Source organism: Phoenix dactylifera, chromosome 1 (assembly GCF_051530095.1).
Source record: "Phoenix dactylifera cultivar Ajwa chromosome 1, Ajwa_hap1_PhDact_Kaust_v1.1, whole genome shotgun sequence".
Lineage (NCBI taxonomy): Eukaryota > Viridiplantae > Streptophyta > Magnoliopsida > Arecales > Arecaceae > Phoenix > Phoenix dactylifera.
Window position 1 is genome coordinate 57,427,521 of NC_143190.1, and position 21,690 is coordinate 57,449,210.

General features: G+C 37.6%; 1 protein-coding gene across 1 annotated transcript in view; it reads right to left on the reverse strand.

The window, feature by feature from the left end:
- Window positions 1–5,177: 5,177 nt before the first annotated feature.
- The window catches only part of LOC103717855 (elongation factor Ts (DUF810)), a 35,740-nt gene continuing 19,227 nt past the window's right edge, over window positions 5,178–21,690 (reverse strand). Inside the window, exons 4-5 of the mRNA XM_008806394.5 lie at window positions 6,803–6,992; window positions 5,178–6,718 (exon numbers count right to left, since the gene is read on the reverse strand). Coding sequence (XP_008804616.3) covers window positions 5,796–6,718; window positions 6,803–6,992 — 1,113 coding nt within the window. The 3' untranslated portion in view covers window positions 5,178–5,795. The remainder of the gene's footprint in view (window positions 6,719–6,802; window positions 6,993–21,690) is intronic.

The window sequence follows — 21,690 nt, forward strand, 5'->3', positions numbered from 1 at the left end:
TACACCAGGATTCATAAGTCCTCTAGCAAAGCTTGTATAAGCCATATCTCCACTTTAAAGCCCATTGCAGTCCTCAGTGCTAATTTCGTGTTAAGACAAGCTTGCAAGGTGTATAATCAGTATAATGGTGTCATCACAATAGAGGATATTAGCCAATGTGTCATCTGATGATGCAACCTCTTACAATGAAAGATTTCAATATTCAAACAAATCTACCTCGTAATAATACATTCATAAGAAACAGACAAACAACCCCTGTTTTCTGTACTTCTTGAAATGGGAAAGCCAAGCATATGATGCAGTTAGTCTCATTGTGGAGCTTATACAGTAGGAAGGCAAATTGCAGTTGCAAACATTTGGGATCAAGTCAATATACTTCTACCTTATGATAATTTGTTTCGTATGTGTACATGCTTTGTTAGTTTAGGTACTAGTGGTAGTGCTTACAAGGATTCATTGCTTTATATTGATATGGTTCCTGCAACTTTTTTGTTGTGTTTCCATAAATATTCCAAATATGCATAGAGATAGAAAATGACCTGATGTTGATACTTTTTTATATAGTTCTTAAATTATCCTTATCAGTTTATGCTAAAACATACTGATCAGAATTGTTATCAATCAGTAGTGCGTACACCGCATGACGCATGTTCCTTCTTTTTGGTAGGTCAGCACATAGGCTAGAAATGGGCTACACAATGGGAGTAGACATTTCTGAGCTTGGTCTGATGGGCCATTAAGTATAGAGGCTATTGTCGTGTCACTTGTGCCAGCAAAATCTTGTGCATCCATCCACCCAGTTTAGCAGCACCAACAATGATAATGAGACAATAGCACCGCACTGGCAGTTTAAGTCAATTAGCACTATCAACCCATCTTCCAGTCCTTTGTCTCTTTCTTAATCCTTGCCTTAATAATCTGTAGCTATTGATTTAAAAAATGTTGATTGTTTTATGTTTATGCTGACCCTTGTTACGGAAATTGCTGTATACACTGAGTTTCCAAATTAATTTGGCAGCCAACAAATTTCCAACCACTACGATTGCCTGTTGGATATATATTTCGATCTGAAGATGACTTTGTGCTCAACCATCTCTCCAGGTTTGGGCTACACCACGTAGAACAAATTTTGCTTGATTTGCAGGGCATGATACTACATATTTTTACAGTTTAGTGTGGATTTACCTGACCAATCAGAATCTCAACTTGCTATTTTATCCTTAGAAGAGCTAATTCAAGATTGCCATTTTTCTTGCTTATCAATTCATTGCTTTGAATATCTTTGTTCATTACTAAGCAGATGAAGAATAAAAACTGGTATTTTCGCCATGCCAGGGATTCCTTAGACATGCTTTGTATGGAAAGCTTAAGGAAACTGATATAGCTGTGAAGGGTGACAAAGGAAAAGGTAGGCTTGAACATATACACTGCTCAAAAATAAACTTTACTGCTCAGAAAAGGGTATATAAATTTTCAGACATTGAAGTAAGGTGTAATTGTGGATGGATATAATGAGGAAAACCTTTTCCTTTGATAGGTAATTATGTAGATACAAAGATATAGATTTTACATTCTGTAGAACTAGACAAGAAATCTATGACATAATTGCTTTATCATGATGAACACAATGTAGAGCCTTACGATCAATGTAGTCTGGTATATAGTGCATATAGTATGATAACAGTAATTTGTCAGTCTCAAGAAGTAACGTTATGTAGCCACACAACAATAAGTTCCCATAAAAGAGGATGTACAGCAGAGGCAGTGCCAAAGTGATACAAATGAATTACAGGCTTCCTTGTCTAGGACCAAGTTACAAATGAGGGAATCCTATTCCGAAGTATGCAGAGGACCATAGATGGTGTTGAAATGGCACTCATGTATCAGTGTGGATAGTTTAGAGAATTCATTTAATTCAAATTCTCTTTTCTTTAAGATTCTAGATTTGCCAAGAGTTTTTGCATACAAGTTATGCACAGGCAGATGAATGGGTTTCAACCATGTCAAGCTGCCACCCTTTTTCATCTGGGCATGGTACCGGCATCAGTGGCAGAAGTACCAATATATGTTTTGGCTTCTATGTAAAAAGGAACTCCAGTATATGTAAATACATATATGTATTTTAGAATTTGTAAATATTGATGGTGTATACTATGTACAACTCTGAAAGTCGATGTCTTTACGAGAGAATAAGAAATAAAAATCAAGCATCAAATCGAGTACTCACAGATAGGTATCCTCCAGCCTGCTAAACAAGCAGTTCTCGGGTAGTGAACATGATTTCTGTCAATGAAGACTTGGCAGATTACATTGTCTTAGCTGGATGAGGTTTTAAATTGGGGTTTGATCCCAAGTTCCCAACTATCGACCCCAAATTGTGCTGGCCTAGGACTTGGGTCTGCACTCTAAAAACCCATCTTAAGCAAAGGACAGTGCTTGAATGAGGCTGGGAAGCTGAGATCTTAGGCATGGATGGTATGGAACAGATGTGTATGGCATCTAAAAGATACACTCCAGTGGTTCTGAGCACGTTGATGCCCACAAGGGGCATGGTGGACACTCTTGGCTTCATAGGATTTATCACAGGGCAGATAGCTCAGTTAGATAACCTTTCTTAGCCCTCAACCATCACCTTTTATGGGATTGAACTCTGTTTGTTGCCTTTACACTATGTATTGGAACTCTCGTGCAAGAGCCTGAAGTCGATATCTTAACCCTCCATAGCTTTTTATAGGATTGAACTCAACTTGTTGGTTATATACATTTATGAATTGGAACATTCGCGATAGCACTTGAATTCAGCGTTTCATTTATGTGCTCTGCATGATTTAGAAAGTTCCTGAAGATACTAGAATTCTTTAGTTTAGTCATAGGTAAATAGTGTTTATTCTAGACATATCTAGAAATTAGTGTGAATAAGGTAAAATGATTCCTAGCAAAAAAAAAAAAAAAGTTTAAACGATGGAAATTGTATGTGTGCATGTGCATTCATTGGATATATTTGGTACGGTATAAGTAAATATGAGTTGATTGATTTTTTCATCTGATTATTAAGGCATTAGTTGTCATTTGAATGCATATGTGGAAGTTTTAATTATTTGAAGATATCTCAACCAAAAATGGTCGAACTACTTAACAGGTAGCAATAAGGTATGTATCTAGTCATCCCCAAAAGAAGTGGCATCTCAAAGGGTGCCTTTTTGAGTCTAGAAAAAAAAAACCCTTAATATTCCAGCTAGTTTTGTGGGTTTGATTTTCACGTAGGATTCTTTTCATGTTGTGGATTTATAGCTAAATTTTGCTTACCTTGCTAGTTTAAAGTGTATATTGTCTGCCATTTTTCTATATTTTAATTGACTGAAATTTCTCAGAGGTTAATTAACCGGTCAATCATGGGAATATGCTATTCTGCAAGACTGACATCCTCTAGTTGATTGCAATAGTAAGAAACTTGAGGATATCAAGAATCAGACGATTAAAAGGAAATGCTGATATATTGATTGCCTTCTAGCTATTAATGTCTCTAGTAGTCATCCATGAGACAGGCTGTCTATTATGGCACAGTCTTAAAAGAAAACCATAGAAAACAAACATGGGTGATGGGTTGCAGATGTCGATCCCAAGCTTGGAGGATTGCTGTCAAAGAAGCAATATGAGAAGTTATTGCAATTTTCTAATAAAAAGTATTTGGGTAGAGATGGATGCCTAATGCTTGGTAACATATCCTAATGACAAAGCTGTTTGGCCAGCAGAATTTGAACAAATTTTGCAAGAAATGTAGGTCCTTGTCTCTCAGTTTCAAGGGGTGATTCTTTCTTATATATAACAAAAGGCCAATTTTAAAGCAGATTGGCTCGCTAATCATGATCAGATTCACGGATGTCAGAACTGCTGTATAGATGGAGCCATCTGAGGACATATTTGCAAAGGATCCCGTTGTGCCCTCCGGGTTTATTATGAATGTAGTTTGTATTGTTTCCAACTACATTAACCACCAGAACTCATTTTATGCACTTAAAGCGAAAGACATCTACCATCACAGGAATCACTGGATGCCATTTGTTGCAAAAGTTAATACTAGTCGGATGGAAGGCACTGAACCCCTATGACTGTCTGTTCTGTAGCCTCTCTTTTTTGGGGGAAAAAGGTACATGATACCTGTAGATGCCCCTGTGCTCAAGTATATCTTCCATTAGATGTCTGTTTTTCTTGGTTTGCAAAACACAATACTTGTTTTGTTCGGGCTGCTGTCATGCGCACACTAACGATTCTCTTGCCATATGGTAAGAGAAGCAATAAATGTTATGAGATATAGGTCCTGCAGTCCATTTGGATTGTTTTAAATATACGCATTCAAGAGAGAGAGAGACTGCGACTCCGCGTCTCTCTCTCTCTTATTATTTGCACGCAATTCTCTTACCATGTGGTAAATGAGGATTGGTGCAAATTTTGGAATTTGTTGCCAATACATGAGGTTAATTGATTAGTTGATAACTTGGTATAGAGTTGCCAAATCAGCAATTCAGGACGTAGCGAACTTCCATGGTTCAGCAATTTTCCTTTTCAGGAAGGATCCAATCCCAAAAGATCAATTAATCTACCCCCTGTAATCCAGTAGTAGCCAGGTAGCCTTTTTGGTTGGAACAACTTGGAATATTAGTTGACTAGTGTCAAATATGTACAATTCGATAAATAGATGACCGAATGTTGAAATATCTAGACATTGGCACCCCACTAATTTGCATAAAATTGGTGGGACTTTTGAGATGAAAAGGGAGCGGATGACCAGCTCTAAGGACACATGTTTTGTCCATCATGATAGGGTGTGTTCCCCAAACTATGGAACCTACGTTGCATCTTTCGGCCCCTCCGGAGACCCATGACATGCTACAATTTGGAGACGATTGGTACCTTGCTACTCTTGCAGAGACCACACAGGATGAAACAACATTTGCAGGCCACACCTTAAATGGAGGCCGTGGGTAACCCCCAATATATCATGGAGATGATGAACTTTGCACCACTGCCAGCCAAATATTCCTCGAGCAGGAATAACGAGATCAATGAAGGACAACAGGAAACTGTTGCTCAACTGTAAAGCTAGGATTCCAAACATTACGGATGTCCAGAGAACACTACATCCAGCACGAGAAAAATGTAGTCACAACTCCAGTCCCTCCCACAAATTCAAACTAGAGAATTATATAAATGGGCACCCAATACAAACTCTAGATCTCTTGATACATAACATTATACGATGCATAAGCAGTAAAAAAGCTATCCAGTAACTTATTCACAATAGATTTCCTTCAACTTATCAGCGGCATATAGAGTCAGTAAAAGATAAGATTAAAAGTAGAAGAATGTGATGACGAAACCCAAAAGCTTCAACCGAACCAAAGAATGCTTCTAAATGTGGTGAGAGTAACATTTTAGGCTCCATGAGATCCTGCTGCTATGAAAGAACCGTGGGAATGCTCATCCAGTTCCACCTCATAACTCCTCACAAACCAAACGGATGCTCGTTTGGTAAGTCAAATTACACTGGATGAAGCCTGCCTGAAGTAAATCAAGTCCTGTAGCAATGTGGCGTAGCAAGCATTACTCTGAGGTATTTCTGCTGTACAGCGCTAGAATAATTGTAATATGCTTCACATGAAGCAATCAGATCCACCAAAGAGATTGAGAAGATTCTTATCAAGGCTGATATCTTAGATATGCAGAGTACATACAAGAAAGTCATCCACACAACTACTGACTGATCTACCACAGCTGTTATGGACTCCCCCAACTGGTCACAGCTTTTTGGGGAGGTTATAAGTTTTCTTAAGAAACCTTGTGGCAGCCTCATCATTCCTGTAGCATAAGACGCGCAATATTGTATTTGCCTCAGTTGGGCTCCAATGCCCCGAAGTAGGCGGCAATGGGAACCTCGATTTGGCTGCAGAACCATATGCCTCTGCCATCATACGTTTGAACCGCTCGACGAGGCTTTCTGAATCAGTGCGAAATAGGGGTAGCACATTTCTCACTTGGGTTGAAGCCTTCTCAACCAATTCCTCTGGCAACCCATCACCATCAGCCAAGTACAAGGCTTTGAGAGACCTGAAATCTTCCTCTATTATCTGAGAATCTTGGCGAGAGAGAGCACGAGATGGGCCACCCGCAAGAAGCACTAGCAAAAACCCATCAAAAGAAGCTTTCATTAATGCTGTTATCACACGATTTCGCACTCTGTCATGCACAGTGGTTGATATTATCTCGAGAATAGGGTCAAGTTCTTTCAGTAAAGTATCTATTCTTGAAGAAGCAGTCTCACCAACATATAAGCCATCCCACAGAACATGACTTAGATCATGGAAGATCACCTTGTATGCTGTTGTCTCACACAGTTGCTGAATCCCTTCTTGACAAGCGACTAGAGAAATCTCAAACTTGATTTCCAATCCATTAGATATATCTGCTTGGGCAGATTCAACATTTCTTAAACAAGTTCTTATTTTCTTCTCCAGATTATCCAGCTCTGTTCGGATATGGTGAAGTGTATTCATACGTACGCATAGCTGTGGCAAGCCAAAAGAATCACCTCCATTCATTGATCTGACTTGTGATCTCCTTTTCTGTAAGGTTTGTGATTTCTCTTTTTTCTTCCACAACTTTGAACCAACCTCACATCTGGTTAATGCTGGCAGTGCAGGGATAAAAGTATTGCGTGTTCCTAGAAATTAAAAGTAGAATTAGTGACAAAATATAATGACATTGACACCTCATAAAGTTATCCAGTTTCAGGTTTCAAACTTACCACAGCCGGACTTTGCCTTAGATATGTAATGTTGCAGACTTCTGTCCAGTCCAATCATCAAGTCTGGAAGCAAGGCTGGGTGCATTGCTATAGGCAGTTGAAAGAAGGCATCTAAGGTCTCATCAATTATTCGTAGAACTTCAATTGCAGAAGGAGCGCAATTCTCTCTATTTGCCCTAGGGTTCCAAACCTATGGAAAAATGATCCAAAAAAAAAAAAACATTGGCAACTGAATGCAAGAAAATATACCTTTTTGCAGAATAGGTAACTGCTTAAAAGGACGCGGGGGAAACCTTTGCAAGTACAATGATGTGTGTATTAGTTACAGGGCTACACTTTGCTTCGAAATAGAGAGCACTCCATGCTTGAATTACAAGATTTACCAGGGACTTATGAAATGCATAAATTCAAGAAGACGAATTTGAGAGATATGATATACACAGTGCACCTTTACATTCATTACAACGTGCGTGCCTGACCGTTGTTTGGATACAAAGCTGACTTTTGGTGTCAATCTAGATGCAAAGTAGAAGATCATCCAAATTCCGAAAACAGTAGTTGATGGAATATATGCATACTTATATGAAAAAAGAAGACAAATCACGTAAGATCCATGAGATGTAATTCAGACCATATAATGGGTTATTCGACTAATCTGTCAAGATTTATACACCATATACACCCAAGCACGGAATCATGACCACATTCCTCATAGTACAAAGTAACAGAGGTGTCTGATCCCAGTGGGAGCCATCAAAGTTAAGATTGTACTCATTTCTTCAAGATTTAGTATATTATGGAAATTAAGATGAGAGTTCCACTCAAACAAATCTAGTGTTTTAAAAGATGGTTGCGGTATGCGGGTAGTCAGAGGGCCCCATGTGGACCGCATATGCAGGTATAAGTGGTTATTATTTTTCAACTACTTAAAAATAAACATACTAAAAATATAACAATACAACAAAAATTATAGTAATTTTTTTCTGGATGGATAATAATAATATTAATAAGAATAATCACTAACACTTAGCACTTATTTCTTAATGCCTAATCTCTAATAATAATAAATATTTTAACATTAATAAAACCTATATCAAGCCCACCTGAAAACTATATCAAACCTAACCATTAGCTTGAATCGGCTTCCGTTGCTCAGGCCCATATAAGAGTGAGCTGTATATGTGGCTCCAAAATGTTAAAATGGCTCACATATTAGTTGTACAAATACACTACTAAGTAGGTCATATATGTGTTTGCACATTACTAAGCGGACCAACTTGTTGGTTCATTTATAGCATGACCACATAAAGGAAATGCCATAAGATCAAGGGACCACAAGCATAATCGGGAGCACATGCAACAGTATGCACTACATTTTAAAACAGTGAGAATCTTGAACAAATCAATAACAGATGGGAGTTGATAGGTCTAACACCAGTAACTTTATAAGACGACATAAACCATGTAAATGGAAACACCAGGAAATAAGCATCCATTAACATGCATGCATTTCTAGTGCAAATCCTGGCCAAGGCTCAGCAGCCAGTGACCATGTACAACATATGGCCTAGTTCTACATCTAAGTTGACTCAGCTAAAAGAAGGTTTCACCATTTAGTTTCCATGAGTTGTTTCCAATCAAATGATGACAAAAGGAAAGCCAATCGACCTTCTAAGACTCAGAATTACTTTTACTTGAGTCGTCAAAAGACTAACATGATTGTAGCTCCACAGTCAGAAACAAGATCAAGAAAATTAAACAAAATAATCAAACAAAAATAAGAACTAAGCAATCTCTAACTTGACCCAAGGTACGCCTCCTAACAAATCATTTTTAATAAGATATAAGATTCAACTATCTGATAATTTAATATACAGAACCATTGATAGGATAGAAACCAACATCTTGGTATTTCTTATTTCAGCATTGATCTTTTGTTCTTCTTCTGAGAACAACAGTGGCAGTGCCACCTTATCAGAGTCAAGCTTGGAATGTCTCCAAATTAAAGCACTAAGGACAGAGGTGCCAATTGGCAGAGCAGAAAGACCCATAGCTCAACATTAACAAAAGGCAGTTATTAAAAGGACACTTGAGGAGGTGATCAATAAGCAGGTGCAGGTTTAAGTTTCAAGAGAATTTCCAAAGCATCAACATTACCTTGGTTAAAAGTTTCCTACTACAAAGGTCCAGTGCCTTAGTGTAATATTATTAACCACATAAGTGTGCAAGAGAGTTGACAATGACATAATGCAGCTAAAGGGGGCATTAGGCCCGTTTGGAAGAGCTTTTGGTGGGCTAGATAATACTTTTTGACCCTCCAAAAGTACTTTTGGATGGAATAGAAGTGTTTGGTAAAAAATATCAGAAAGCTATTTTAGTTTTGCTAGAAAGCTAAAACATCTTTTTGGGAGAAGCTCCAAAATGGAGCTTCTTCGAAAAAGAACTTTTAGTATGCGTCGGAAAGCTGTTTTGATTTATAAATTTTTTTTCTTTTTGGACCAAAATACCCATAATAAAATTTTATAATTATAGAAAATGTCTCTTTATATTATAGATATTTGCAGGAGTTCCAACAAAGAAAACAAGAAACCCAAAAATTAGTTCCTAAAAATATTATATTAATAAAATATTAATATATAATGATAATAATTATATTAATTTATTCCTTTATTATTGTATTATACTATAAATATAATATAATATTATATTATATCATAATACATTGATATGTTATGTTATATAATATCAAATTATGTTATATTATTATGCTATAGTATACAATATTATATTAAAATATTATAATAATATTATATTACATTATAGTATTATTATACTATATCATATATTTTTATATTAATATCTATTATATTTTATTATGCTCTGTTGTATAATACTATGCAATATCCTTTATGGTCATTTTGTCATATCAAAAGTACTTTCTTAGTTTGTTTACCAAACATATATTAAAATTCTACGGCATTTTAAAAATATAGTTACCAGACATATATACTTCAAAAAGCTCTAATTCCGAAAGCTCTACTGCCAACAGCTCTGTCAAACAGGGCCTTAGTAACCATCTATGAAGCATGGACCCAGATAGGAGATACGGATACTACACAATACCAATACGCTAATAAGACAAATCTTGAAATTGTAGGATAAAATATGGCTACGTGTATGTATGTATGTAATCACATATGTATACATACATATGTGTATATATACACACATATATATATATGTGTGGATACATATATAGATAAATGTATGTACATATACATATATATATATATAGATATATAGATATATGCACATACATATATGTATATATATACAAATATATACATACATATATACAAATAGATACAATATATGTGTATTTATATTATACACACACACACACATGCACATACATAGACATAAATACATATATATGTATATAAAAAAACATCCACAAAGCATATTAGGCTATCAAAATAATATAGGGCACACTTTGTACCAAGGTTCACTGTTTCGATACGAACCATGTACCAGTACCTTCCTATTACAATGACAGTATGCTCGGTATGGTATCCAATTCGGCATACCAAATGACGATATGCCCTCCATACCGCATACTGGTTTGGTACCGGTACAGCTAGTGCGCATTAGAACCAACCGGTACAGCAAACCTTGCTTTGTACAGTAGCATAACTTTTGTAAGCTCATCATTCAATGTTTTTTTCTTGAGAGAAAAAATCCATACTAAATATTTTAAAATTCTCATAGACTACAAAGCTTAACCCACCCCTCATTTAAATGCATAAGTGAAGTATCTAAAGTGTGCCCGTGAAGTATCTAGAATACTTCGAAAAAAATTGAAAATTAGGATACTTAATACAAATCGGACATATATCCGAGAATATCTGGTATCCGATGCAGCTACAATATGGACAGAACATGTGATTTAGGTATCGATGCTTCCTAGGTAACCATAGATGTGACACCTGGCCATAAAGATAAGCTGCTTGTGGTCACAATAAGTCTCACCCGTGAAGAAATGATGGAGGACGTTGGCAGCAGCCATTGAAGACCTATAAAAGGCATCCTAAGGCTGGTCCTAATGCTTAAGCCTTGATTTGGAATGTGTTGGATGACATGGGACCCTCTTGGAACCTTGCTTAGGGTCAACTAGTCATTATAGAATCTTAATTTTATGGTTTTCAGCAGTACTATAATGCTTGTTCAGTATTATGAACGTTTTCTTAAGTTTTTAGAGTCAAAATTATTTTTGTAATTTTCCAAATTTTCTAGGCATGGGCTGTCATAGGGGTCATGGCTCGTATAGGTCTATTTATGTTTCGAGGCCTTATTTATGGTCTTTAGTGGGATCTTATTAGTCAATTACAACTTTGTTATTTGAAATCCAAATCCTAGTAGTAGGAGAATTAGAACTCTATAAATACGGCTGTAATCTCTCATTATGAAGGCAATAAAAAATTTCAGAGATTTTTTTCTAAGCAATTATACTTTCTTTTAGAGTTGTGTGATGCAATTCTAACCCGAAGTGTGATGCCTGCGAGATTCCAGGACTCCTAGAAAATCTGCCTCTTTTCTTCTTCTTTTTCTTTAGTTAGAGCACCCTAAAACCTCAAATTCAGATCTGATTCCATCCCCACTGAACTCTGGCAACCAAAAGCAACAAACCCATACACATCCATCAATCAATTAGCCTTCAGATTCACCAAACAAACAAAAGTTTTATCCCGTTTTTCTTGTTCCAGCTCACATAAAGCCCTCAAAACTTCATCTTTTTGACCCTATTTTGCACCCAAATCCTTCCCATCCATATACCAACATAAAACCTAGCTTCTCACACAAATTTCCTACCTTTTTAGCCCAAAACAACCCATTAAGCATCCTTGATTTTCCCTAATCAAGGCTGTCCTACACCAAGATAACTAGCAAACAATAGGAGATCATGTAAATATCTAATACAGTGCAGTTGGCAAACTAAAATTACATTTTCTAAGTGTAATGATGCCACCTAGCAGCAAGCATTGCTTTTGTAAAAGTTGACCAACACGGAAGAAGGCATACTGGCAGTTGGAGTGGCAAAATAAAGCCACAAGATGATGCCAAAACCCACATACAAACCACATTTATTGGAGACCGGACACTATTAGTTGCCTCGTATGTGGTGAAAAATAACTTAGATTTCATGACAAATATCTCTCAAGAAAGGAACCAAGTTGGACATCCATCGCAGAAGAAGTTGGCTGGATCATGAGTCAACGGAAATGTGAGCTGCTACCATAAACGGTTGCATATGTTTGCTATAAAAATGGAAAATGAAAACATAGTCTCAAGGAATCTAAACAAGCAGGTAAATAGAAGTGAATAAACTAGGACTATTACTAAAAGATACCAGAATTTGTGGCATGGGGGAAGATCAACATAGAAGCAAAGAAGCATGACCATGATCACACAAGAATGCTGGAAGGTCCAAAGGCTTGCATCCAATTGAAAATTAAATTTCTTTGACCGTGTCCCAAATTTGAAAATAAAATTTCAGAATAGAAAAGATACAAAAAATGATTAGATCCACAACATATTGCAAACCCCAATCCAAGTCAATGATTTTCTTTATAAAGTCAAAAATAAAAATATCATAAAAATCTAAAACTAATCTGAAACTATGGCTGCCTACAGGAACCAGCCAAATAAGCACCTCTCCTTCTATACAGTGTCATCATCAACATTTAAAGTCATACCGACACTAATTTCACCTTTTACGTCTTTTAAAATTTGACTGTCATTTTTAACTTACAATCATACACCACAGCCAAGCCACTAGACTAGCGGTATTAGTTCAATCATAAAGGTGTCCACTAAATGGCTATCAATCATAGATACAAGGCTAGGGACAATTATGGATAGAACTTTTGTCCAGGTCAAGCATTATTATTCAAGCTCAGGTTAGGCAGATTTTCAAAATCATTGTTGGGCTTGACCCAGGCTCGTGATGGTGTAACAAAAATGAGACCAATTAGCTTCCTTAGTTGTTTCTCTTATTGACTACTACAAAAACAATCATTCAATTGGAACTTTTAATGGATGCAAGCATGACAGGTTATTTCATCATAAGTTCACTCAAAAGTGGCATCTGGTAATATTGGCAATACTAAGACTAAAGTTTGATGGGATCTCTCTTTGCCAGGCAGGCCTTCCAGATGAAGAGAATACTAGCAAATCTCAACATCTTCGTGACATCGGTCATAAGGAAGAGCAAGGTTCTTGTGTTTTTACTACAAACCAATCTTCTTCTTGGCAATTCCATGATATTTGCTAAAGGAGTCAGATAAAATACCTTTCTCCAGGGCCACCAAACCATACTGCTTGCCATCAATTATAAAAGTAATCGTAGATACATCTTACGATGCAATGAGAACCTTCCTGGATTACCAGGCAAAAGTAGAAACCTTTCAAAAGGTCGTACGAGAACTCAAAAAAGTTGATGTTGAAAGTCATATACAAGACTGTGGAGTGATTGATTAAAACCCCTATTTGATTTTGATGAGCTCAAAGCATTTGAGTATATCTTATGTTTACTAATGAATTCAATTAAGTGTTTCAGTGAAAATCGTGTCTAAGTGTTTCTAGACTTGGTTCTAGATATTTTGGATAAGGTATGAAGTCAGTTTGAACCAAAGTCTGAGACTTTAGTCGACTCCAGGATATTACGAGTCGACTCCAAGCGTATCAGAATCACTGGCACGGGCTCGAGTCGACTCCAGACCAGTACGAGTCGACTCCGACTGAGAACAGACAGACGAACAGAAAGCATCAACTCAAAACCTGTCAGCGAGTCGACTCCTAAAGTGCGCGAGTCGACTCCGATGCTTACCGAGTCGACTCCGGAGTAATATGAGTCGACTCCAAGAAGCTACAGACAGAAAAGTCAGAGAGCGTTTTTTTTCGACCCTGAGATTCGAGTCGACTCCTGTGGAACGCGAGTCGACTCCGATGGTTGGCAGGTCGACTCCAAAGAAAGTGAGAGTCGACTCTCAGTGGAACACAAGGCAAAAGTCAGAGAACCGTTTTCGGACTCTGAGATTCGAGTCGACTCCCGCAATACGCGAGTCGACTCCAAGACAGCGCGACCCAAAAAGACAGAAGATCAATTTGTTGTCTCTGAGAGCCGAGTCGACTCCCAGACAGCTCGAGTCGACTCTAAGGCAGCGGTACACCAAAAAGGCAGAAGACTAAGTTTCGGAAACTGAGAGCCGAGTCGACTCCGGGGAAGTTCGAGTCGACTCCAAGACTGGACGAGCCAAAAGACAGAAGATTGGGAGTTCGGACTCTGAGCGCCGAGTCGACTCCCAGGACTGTCGAGTCGACTCGAGCGGACCAAATTGAAAAGTTGATCTACGGATTTCATGGGAGGAGCCGACTCCGAAAATGCCAAGTCAGCTCCAGAAGTTGGCGAGTCGACTCCAGGTCAAGACGAGTCGACTCCCAGTCGAAGAAGCTACTTTAATTCAAATCCGGAACAGTTGCCGAGTCGACTCCAGAAAAGCATGAGTCGACTCCAGAAAAGCATGAGTCGACTCCCGCTACAGCCGAGTCGACTCCTGATCGCGCGAGTCGACTCCGACCCCAACGGACACATTGTTAGGTTGTGCAGAGTGTGCAGAACGGGCAGAAAAAGGTGTCTAACGGCTAGTTTCCGTGGGGGATGGCTTAAATAGCCACAGAGGACTGTAGCAAGGCAGAGAACTACCATTCCATTCAAAGAGATCAAGCATTTATTCTCTGCAAACTTGCTTTCAACGAAAAAGAAGGAAGAGCGCCATTAACTCCATCCAACAACCTCTTCCCAGCATTGAAAGAAGTCTCCTCCTGCATTCAAGTCGATCAGACGTTCCAGAGGAGACTCAAAGTTCAAGAAGCCTTATTCTACTCCAACGCAAAAGTGTTTGAGGGCTCTTAACTTCTCTCTAGTTTATATTGTAGCAAATCTGCTTTTTAAGAAGCTCAGTTTTTCTGTTTGTTTCTTATTCTTTCCATATTGTCTTTGCTTGATTCAATCGGGGGATTAAATCAAGGGTGTAGAGGTTAGTTGGTGAGCCGAGTGTAAAACCAACATGTAAGGGTTCGATTGTGATCCCGAGAAAACAATCGGGGTTGGTTCTAGTCGGTGAGCCTGGAAAAACCGACCGAGTTCGTTGTGAGCTCGTAAAACAACAAGTTTGGTTGTAAGCTTGGAAAACAACCGGCTGTAATCCAAGGGGTTATAGTGAATTCCCAAGTGAGACTTGGGGAGTGGACGTAGGAGCAAGGATTAGCTCCGAACCACTATAAAATCCTTGTGTTTGTGATTGTTTGTCTCTTTCTTTTACTCTCATTTCATTCACAACACACAGCAATCAATTAGTCATCTTGGTAAAGCATTAATTAGTCATCCACAACGTTTTAATTGCAAAATTATTTTAAAACCCAATTCACCCCCCCTCTTGGGTTGTCTATCTGGGCAACAAGTGGTATCAGAGCCTAAACTCTTCTACCCTAAGAGTAAAAGATCGAAATGACAACCCCATTTGGATCTTCCCACATTGAGGGTCAGTCCACCCAAAGACCCCCATTCTTTAATGGATCCGATTACTCATATTGGAAGGCTAGGATGAGAATATTCATCCAAGCCCAAGACTATGAGATGTGGACCATTGTATCAAATGGACCATACATCCCATCCATCTATGTAGAGGGGGTCACTGTACCCAAACTAGAAAAGGATTGGGATGAACATGACATGAGAAAGGCACAACTCAATTCTAAAGCAATGAATGTGCTTTACTGTGCATTAGATAAGAATGAATTCAATAGAGTCTCTACTTGCAATTCTGCAAAAGAGATTTGGGACAGACTTGAAGTGACCTATGAGGGCACGAATCAAGTCAAAGAATCCAAAATAAATATATTAGTTCATAAGTATGAACTATTTAAGATGGATTCTAATGAGACAATCACTAGCATGTTCACTAGGTTTACTGACATTGTCAATGGCCTAAAAAGCCTTGGCAAAAACTATACTAACAGTGATCTTGTCAGAAAAATTCTTCGCTGTCTACCAAGGTCATGGGAAGCCAAGGTGACGGCAATCCAAGAAGCTAAGGACTTGAACAAACTTCCACTTGAAGAGCTCCTTGGATCCCTAATGACTCACGAGCTAACAATGAAGCAGCACAGCGAAGAAGAGTTCTCCCATAAGAAAAAGGTAATAGCTCTTAAATCTACATCATCTAACAAGGACTTATCTTGCAGTAGCAGCAGTGAAGAAGAGGATCATGAGGGAGATGATGATGAGGCTCTTCTTGTGCGCAAATTCAGAAAATTCATCAACCACAAGAAGTCCTATCATCAAAGGAGAGGCCCCTCAAATTCCTATCGCAAGGATAAAGGTAAGGAAAGGGAAAATGAGGGGATTGGTTGCTATGAGTGCAAAAAGCCGGGACACATCAGAGCTGAGTGTCCCTTACTAAAGAAGAGCAGCAAGTACAAGAAGAAGAAAGCCCTTGTCACCACCTTATCGGACTCCGACGCATCATCTTCATCATCGGATGAAGAACAAGAAGAAAAGGCCAATTTCTGCTTCATGGCCAATGAAAATGAGGTAACGTCCGAAACGCATCTAGATTTTACATTTGATGAATTGTATAATGCATTTAATGAATTAATGATAGAATATAAGGCTATAAACCTTAAGAACAAAGAGCTAAAGCTAGCTAATCAATCTTACTTACATAAATACGATAAATTAGTTAAGGATAAGGACTCTATCACCAAAGAAAATTTAGAACTTAAGACAAGCAATCAACTCTTAACTCAAAAGACTAATACCTTGAGTAAAGATATTGAAAAACTAAGGAAATTTCAGAACTTAAAAACAATAAACAAATCTTAAACGAGAATGTCATAAAAGATTTAAACATTCTAAAAACCGAAAAACAAACTCTAACTAAAGAACTTGAAAAGTACAAACCTTTGGTTGAAAAATTTACATATAGTTCAGAAAAACTGAATATGATACTTAATAGTCAACGAGCCGTATTTAATAGAGCGGGTTTAGGATATAAACCTAAAAATAAGCAAAAACTTCTTAGTAACTTCTTTGTTAAAGCTGGAGAAAGCAAAACTAAGAAAGTAACCTGCTTTTGTTGTGGAACTGTAGGACATAAAGCAAACATATGTGACTATAGGAAAGGGAAAACTAAAAGAAAAATTAAAAGGGTATGGGTTCCAAAAGGAATCAATATGACTAACCATGAAGGACCCAAGAAAACTTGGGTACCTAAGATTATATGATCTGCTTGTGTAGGAGTGTCTTGCAGCCAAGGTCAACAAAAATTGCTGGTATTTGGACAGTGGCTGCTCAAGACACATGACGGGTGACAAGGATCAATTCTTCACCCTTGAAGCTAAGAAGGGAGGTGCTGTGACTTTTGGAGACAACAACTAAGGTCACATCATTGGTATAGGTAAAGTACAAATTACCCCTTCTACTTTTATTGATAATGTTCGATATGTTGATGGTCTTAAGCATAATTTATTAAGCATTAGTCAATTATGTGATAGAGGCTATGATGTTATGTTTAAACCATCACTATGCATCGTAACAAACCCAAATGACAATAGTTTAGTTTTTAAAGGAATAAGACGTGGGAATGTGTATGTTGTAGACCTTGAGGATCTTGCCAAACACAACCCATGCTTAGTTGTTAATGAAACTAAGGACAATGATGCTAGTTGGTTATGGCACCGTAAGTTAGGTCATGCAAGCATGGACACAATATCCAAACTAGTTAAAAGAGATTCTGTGATAGGTTTGCCAAAATTAAAGTTTAAAAAGAATAAAATTTGTGAAGCATGTCAATTTGTCAAACAATCAAGGAACTCCTTTAAATCTATAAATTGTGTCTCAACTTCTAGACCTCTAGAACTACTACACATGGACCTATTCGGACCAACTAGAACCACAAGCCTAGGTGGAAATAAATATGGTCTAGTTATTGTAGATGATTATTCTAGATACACTTGGGTCATGTTCTTAACTCATAAGGATCAAGCTTTTTCAGTTTTCAAGAAATTTCATAAAGAAGTAACCAATGCTAGGGATACTTCAGTAATAGCTATTAGAAGTGACCATGATACCGAATTTGAAAATTATTTATTTGAAGAATTTTGTAGTAAAAAGGGGATAACACAACTTTTCTGCACTTAGGACACCACAACAAAATGGAGTTGTGGAGAAGAAAAATAGAACTCTAGAGGAAATGGCTAGAACTATGTTATGTGAAAGTAACCTCCCTAAGTACTTATGGGGAGAAGCCATTAATACTTCCTGTCATATACTAAATAGAGTTTTATTGAGACCTATTATAAAGAAAACACCTTATGAACTTTGGAAAAACAGAAAACCAAAGGTAAACTATTTTCATGTCTTTGGATGTAGGTGTTTTGTTCATAATAATGGGAAAGATAATCTAGAAAAATTTGACTCAAAATCTGATGAGGCTATATTCTTGGAGTACTCTACAACTAGCAAAGCCTATAGAGTCTTTAATAAAAGAACCTTAGTTATAGAAGAATCTATACATGTTGTATTTGATGATTCTAGTGACATCTCTTCTAGCAAGAGAGTTAATTTTGATGATGATGCTGAAATTCTTGAAGAAAAGATAGATGAGATGACATTACAAGATGATAATCAAAAATTAATTGAAGGTGCATCATCAAGCCAAGAGGCTATTGTGGATCATGGGCTAACTAAAGCTTGGAGGTATGCTCACGGGCATCCTAAAGAATTAATTCTAGATGATCCATCTCAACCTATTAGGACTAGAGCATCCCTTAGGAACTTAAACAATCATCTAGCTTTCGTTTCACATTTTGAGCCCAAACACATAGAAGAAGCTGAAAAAGATGTAAATTGGATAAATGCAATGCAAGAAGAATTAAACCAATTTACTAGAAACAAAGTATGGAATCTAGTTGAAAGACCTACTGAATATTCAATTATAGGTACCAAATGGATTTATAAAAATAAACTTGATGAAAATGGTATTGTAATAAGAAATAAGGCTAGACTAGTAGCAAAGAGTTATAATCAAAAAGAAGGTATAGATTTTGATGAAACCTTTGCTCCGGTAGCTACACTTGAAGCAATTAGACTTTTACTAGCTTTTGCATGCTCTAAGGACTTTAAATTATTTCAAATGGATGTAAAAAGTGCATTTTTAAATGGGTATATTAATGAGGAGGTATATGTAGAACAACCTCCTGGTTTTGAAAATCATCAATACCCTAATCATGTTTATAAATTGAACAAAGCACTTTATGGTTTGAAACAAGCACCTAGAGCATGGTATGAGAGACTTAGCAAATTCCTATTAGAACATGAGTTCTCTAGGGGTAATGTAGATACAACACTGTTTCTGAAAAGGCAAAACAAAGATATGTTATTAGTACAGATTTATGTTGATATTATTTTCGGTGCTACTAACAATCGCCTCTGCGAAGAATTTGCTGATTTGATGCAGAGTGAATTTGAAATGAGCATGATGGGAGAGCTGAATTACTTCCTTGGACTTCAAATCAAACAATCTGAAGAAGGTATCTTCATCAGTCAAGCCAAATACATCAAGGAGATGCTCAAGAAGTTTGATATGGAGGGAAACAAATCAATCAGCACCCCCATGAGCTCATCATGCAAATTAGACCAAGATGAATCAGGTAAATCTGTAGATCAGAAGCTATATAGAAGTATGATAGGATCTTTGTTGTATTTAACTGCAAGTAGACCTGATATCATGTTTAGTGTTTGCATGTGTGCAAGATATCAGTCTAATCCTAAAGAATCTCATCTAATTGCAGTCAAAAGAATCTTTAAATACCTAATAGGAACCAAGAATATAGGTTTATGGTATTCTAAAGAATCTAGCCTAAAATTAATAGGATACACAGATTCAGACTTTGCTGGATGTAAACTTGATAGAAAAAGTACCAGCGGGTCTTGTCAATTTCTAGGAGAAAACCTAATCTCATGGTTTAGCAAGAAACAAAACTCGGTTGCTTTATCTACTGCTGAAGCTGAATATGTTGCAGCCGGGAGTTGTTGTGCTCAAATCTTGTGGATCAAACAACAATTAGAAGATTATGGCATTAAACAAGACAAAATTCCCATTAATTGTGATAATACAAGTGCCATTAATCTAACTAAAAATCCAATTCAGCATTCAAGAACTAAACATATTGAGATAAGACATCACTTCATAAGAGATCATGTACTGAATGGTGATGTGACACTTCAATTTGTTTGTACTGATGATCAATTAGCTGACATTTTTACAAAATCCTTAAGTGAAGAGAGATTTAGTGTGCTTAGGAGGGGATTAGGAGTGATTGATCCATCCTAGTGGTAGTTTCCACTAGATTCATTGATTTTGATGATTAGATTGTGGTTAAAATAGAGTTTCTTTTCAATGATCATCAAATCAGATCATAATTTAGTGATTTTCCCTCATTCGGCACAACATAGCATGATTTTTAGGTGCGTGCCAAAGTTCGAGACGACTCGAGTAAGTTTCAGAGTCGGCTCGTAAGGGGGAGTCGACTCGGACATTTACGGGAGTCGACTCGAGATCAATGGCCGCAGAGGGTGAGTCGACTCGCATACAGTCGGGAGTCGACTCAAGGTCAATAGGCGCATAAGGAGAGTCGACTCGCGACTCAGAGGAGTCGACTCGCAGTCGGGATCCGACTTTTTAACCCTAGCTCCATCGTTTTCAAAACATTTCTATTCTCCGCCGCCACTGTTCACAAGCCCTAGAGCCGACTCCTAGGTCGTCCCCAAGCTTTTTCCGTCGACCTTTTCACCGTCCATTAGGGCTTTTCCTCCCATTCTAGGTCACTATGCCTCGTAAAGCCGTTGTCCGGAAGAGGTCCCAACCCGAGGCCGGTCCCGAGAGGCGCTCCAAGGCTCGGCACGATCCCGCAAGGTCACAACCTCCGGCTCGTTCCCCGCCGAGGGCAGTTCCCGCGAGGCCGTGCGCCGGGAAGGCGGTCTCCACCGGGAGATACGTCGATTTCGACTATCTCTCCCGAGAGGACTTCACCATAGGTGAGAGATTGCGTGTCCAGGGCTTAGAGTATTTCCTTACATTAGATCTCCCCACTTATCCTGGATTAGTTAGAGAGTTTTACGGTACCGTCCATCGGGGAGATGGGGGTATGATAAGTGCTGATTAATCTATAATTTAATATTCTTTTTCCAGCACTTATCAATGTTCTTAAACGGATAACTACTTGTTTTACCATGAAATCGAATAATCATTGAAATAAATTTAAATTATGGTAAGAAGTAAATAATTCTTTTCTTAAAACCGACTCTGAACTTGTCCCTCTTCCGGTTGCGATCTTTCATGAAAACTACAAAAAAACATATAAGGAGGAGATTGTGTTGACCTGATTTATTAACCTAATAGAGTTGTAATCAAGCCGAGGTTATAATTAAATGGGTTTTTGTCCTGATTCGATCGAAAGTTATAATTAATTATGTATGGGGCAAAAGTTTGATTAACCCTTTTTATTAGGTCACGGTCCGATTTTTAGTCTTGTCGGGTCGAGTTCGATCTGAAGCAGCTCAGGAAGAATTAAATTTAAATAACATTGGGCTCGAGAACAATTTCAAGCAAATCAACAATCATGACCCACCTCAAACCCAAAGTCAATTCCCAACCAATGCCTTGCGTGCCTTCATATAAAATTTATAATTTTAAAACAAAAAAAATATAATAATAATAAATAATAAAATAATAAAATAAATAAAAAATAATTTCGGGACGAATTAC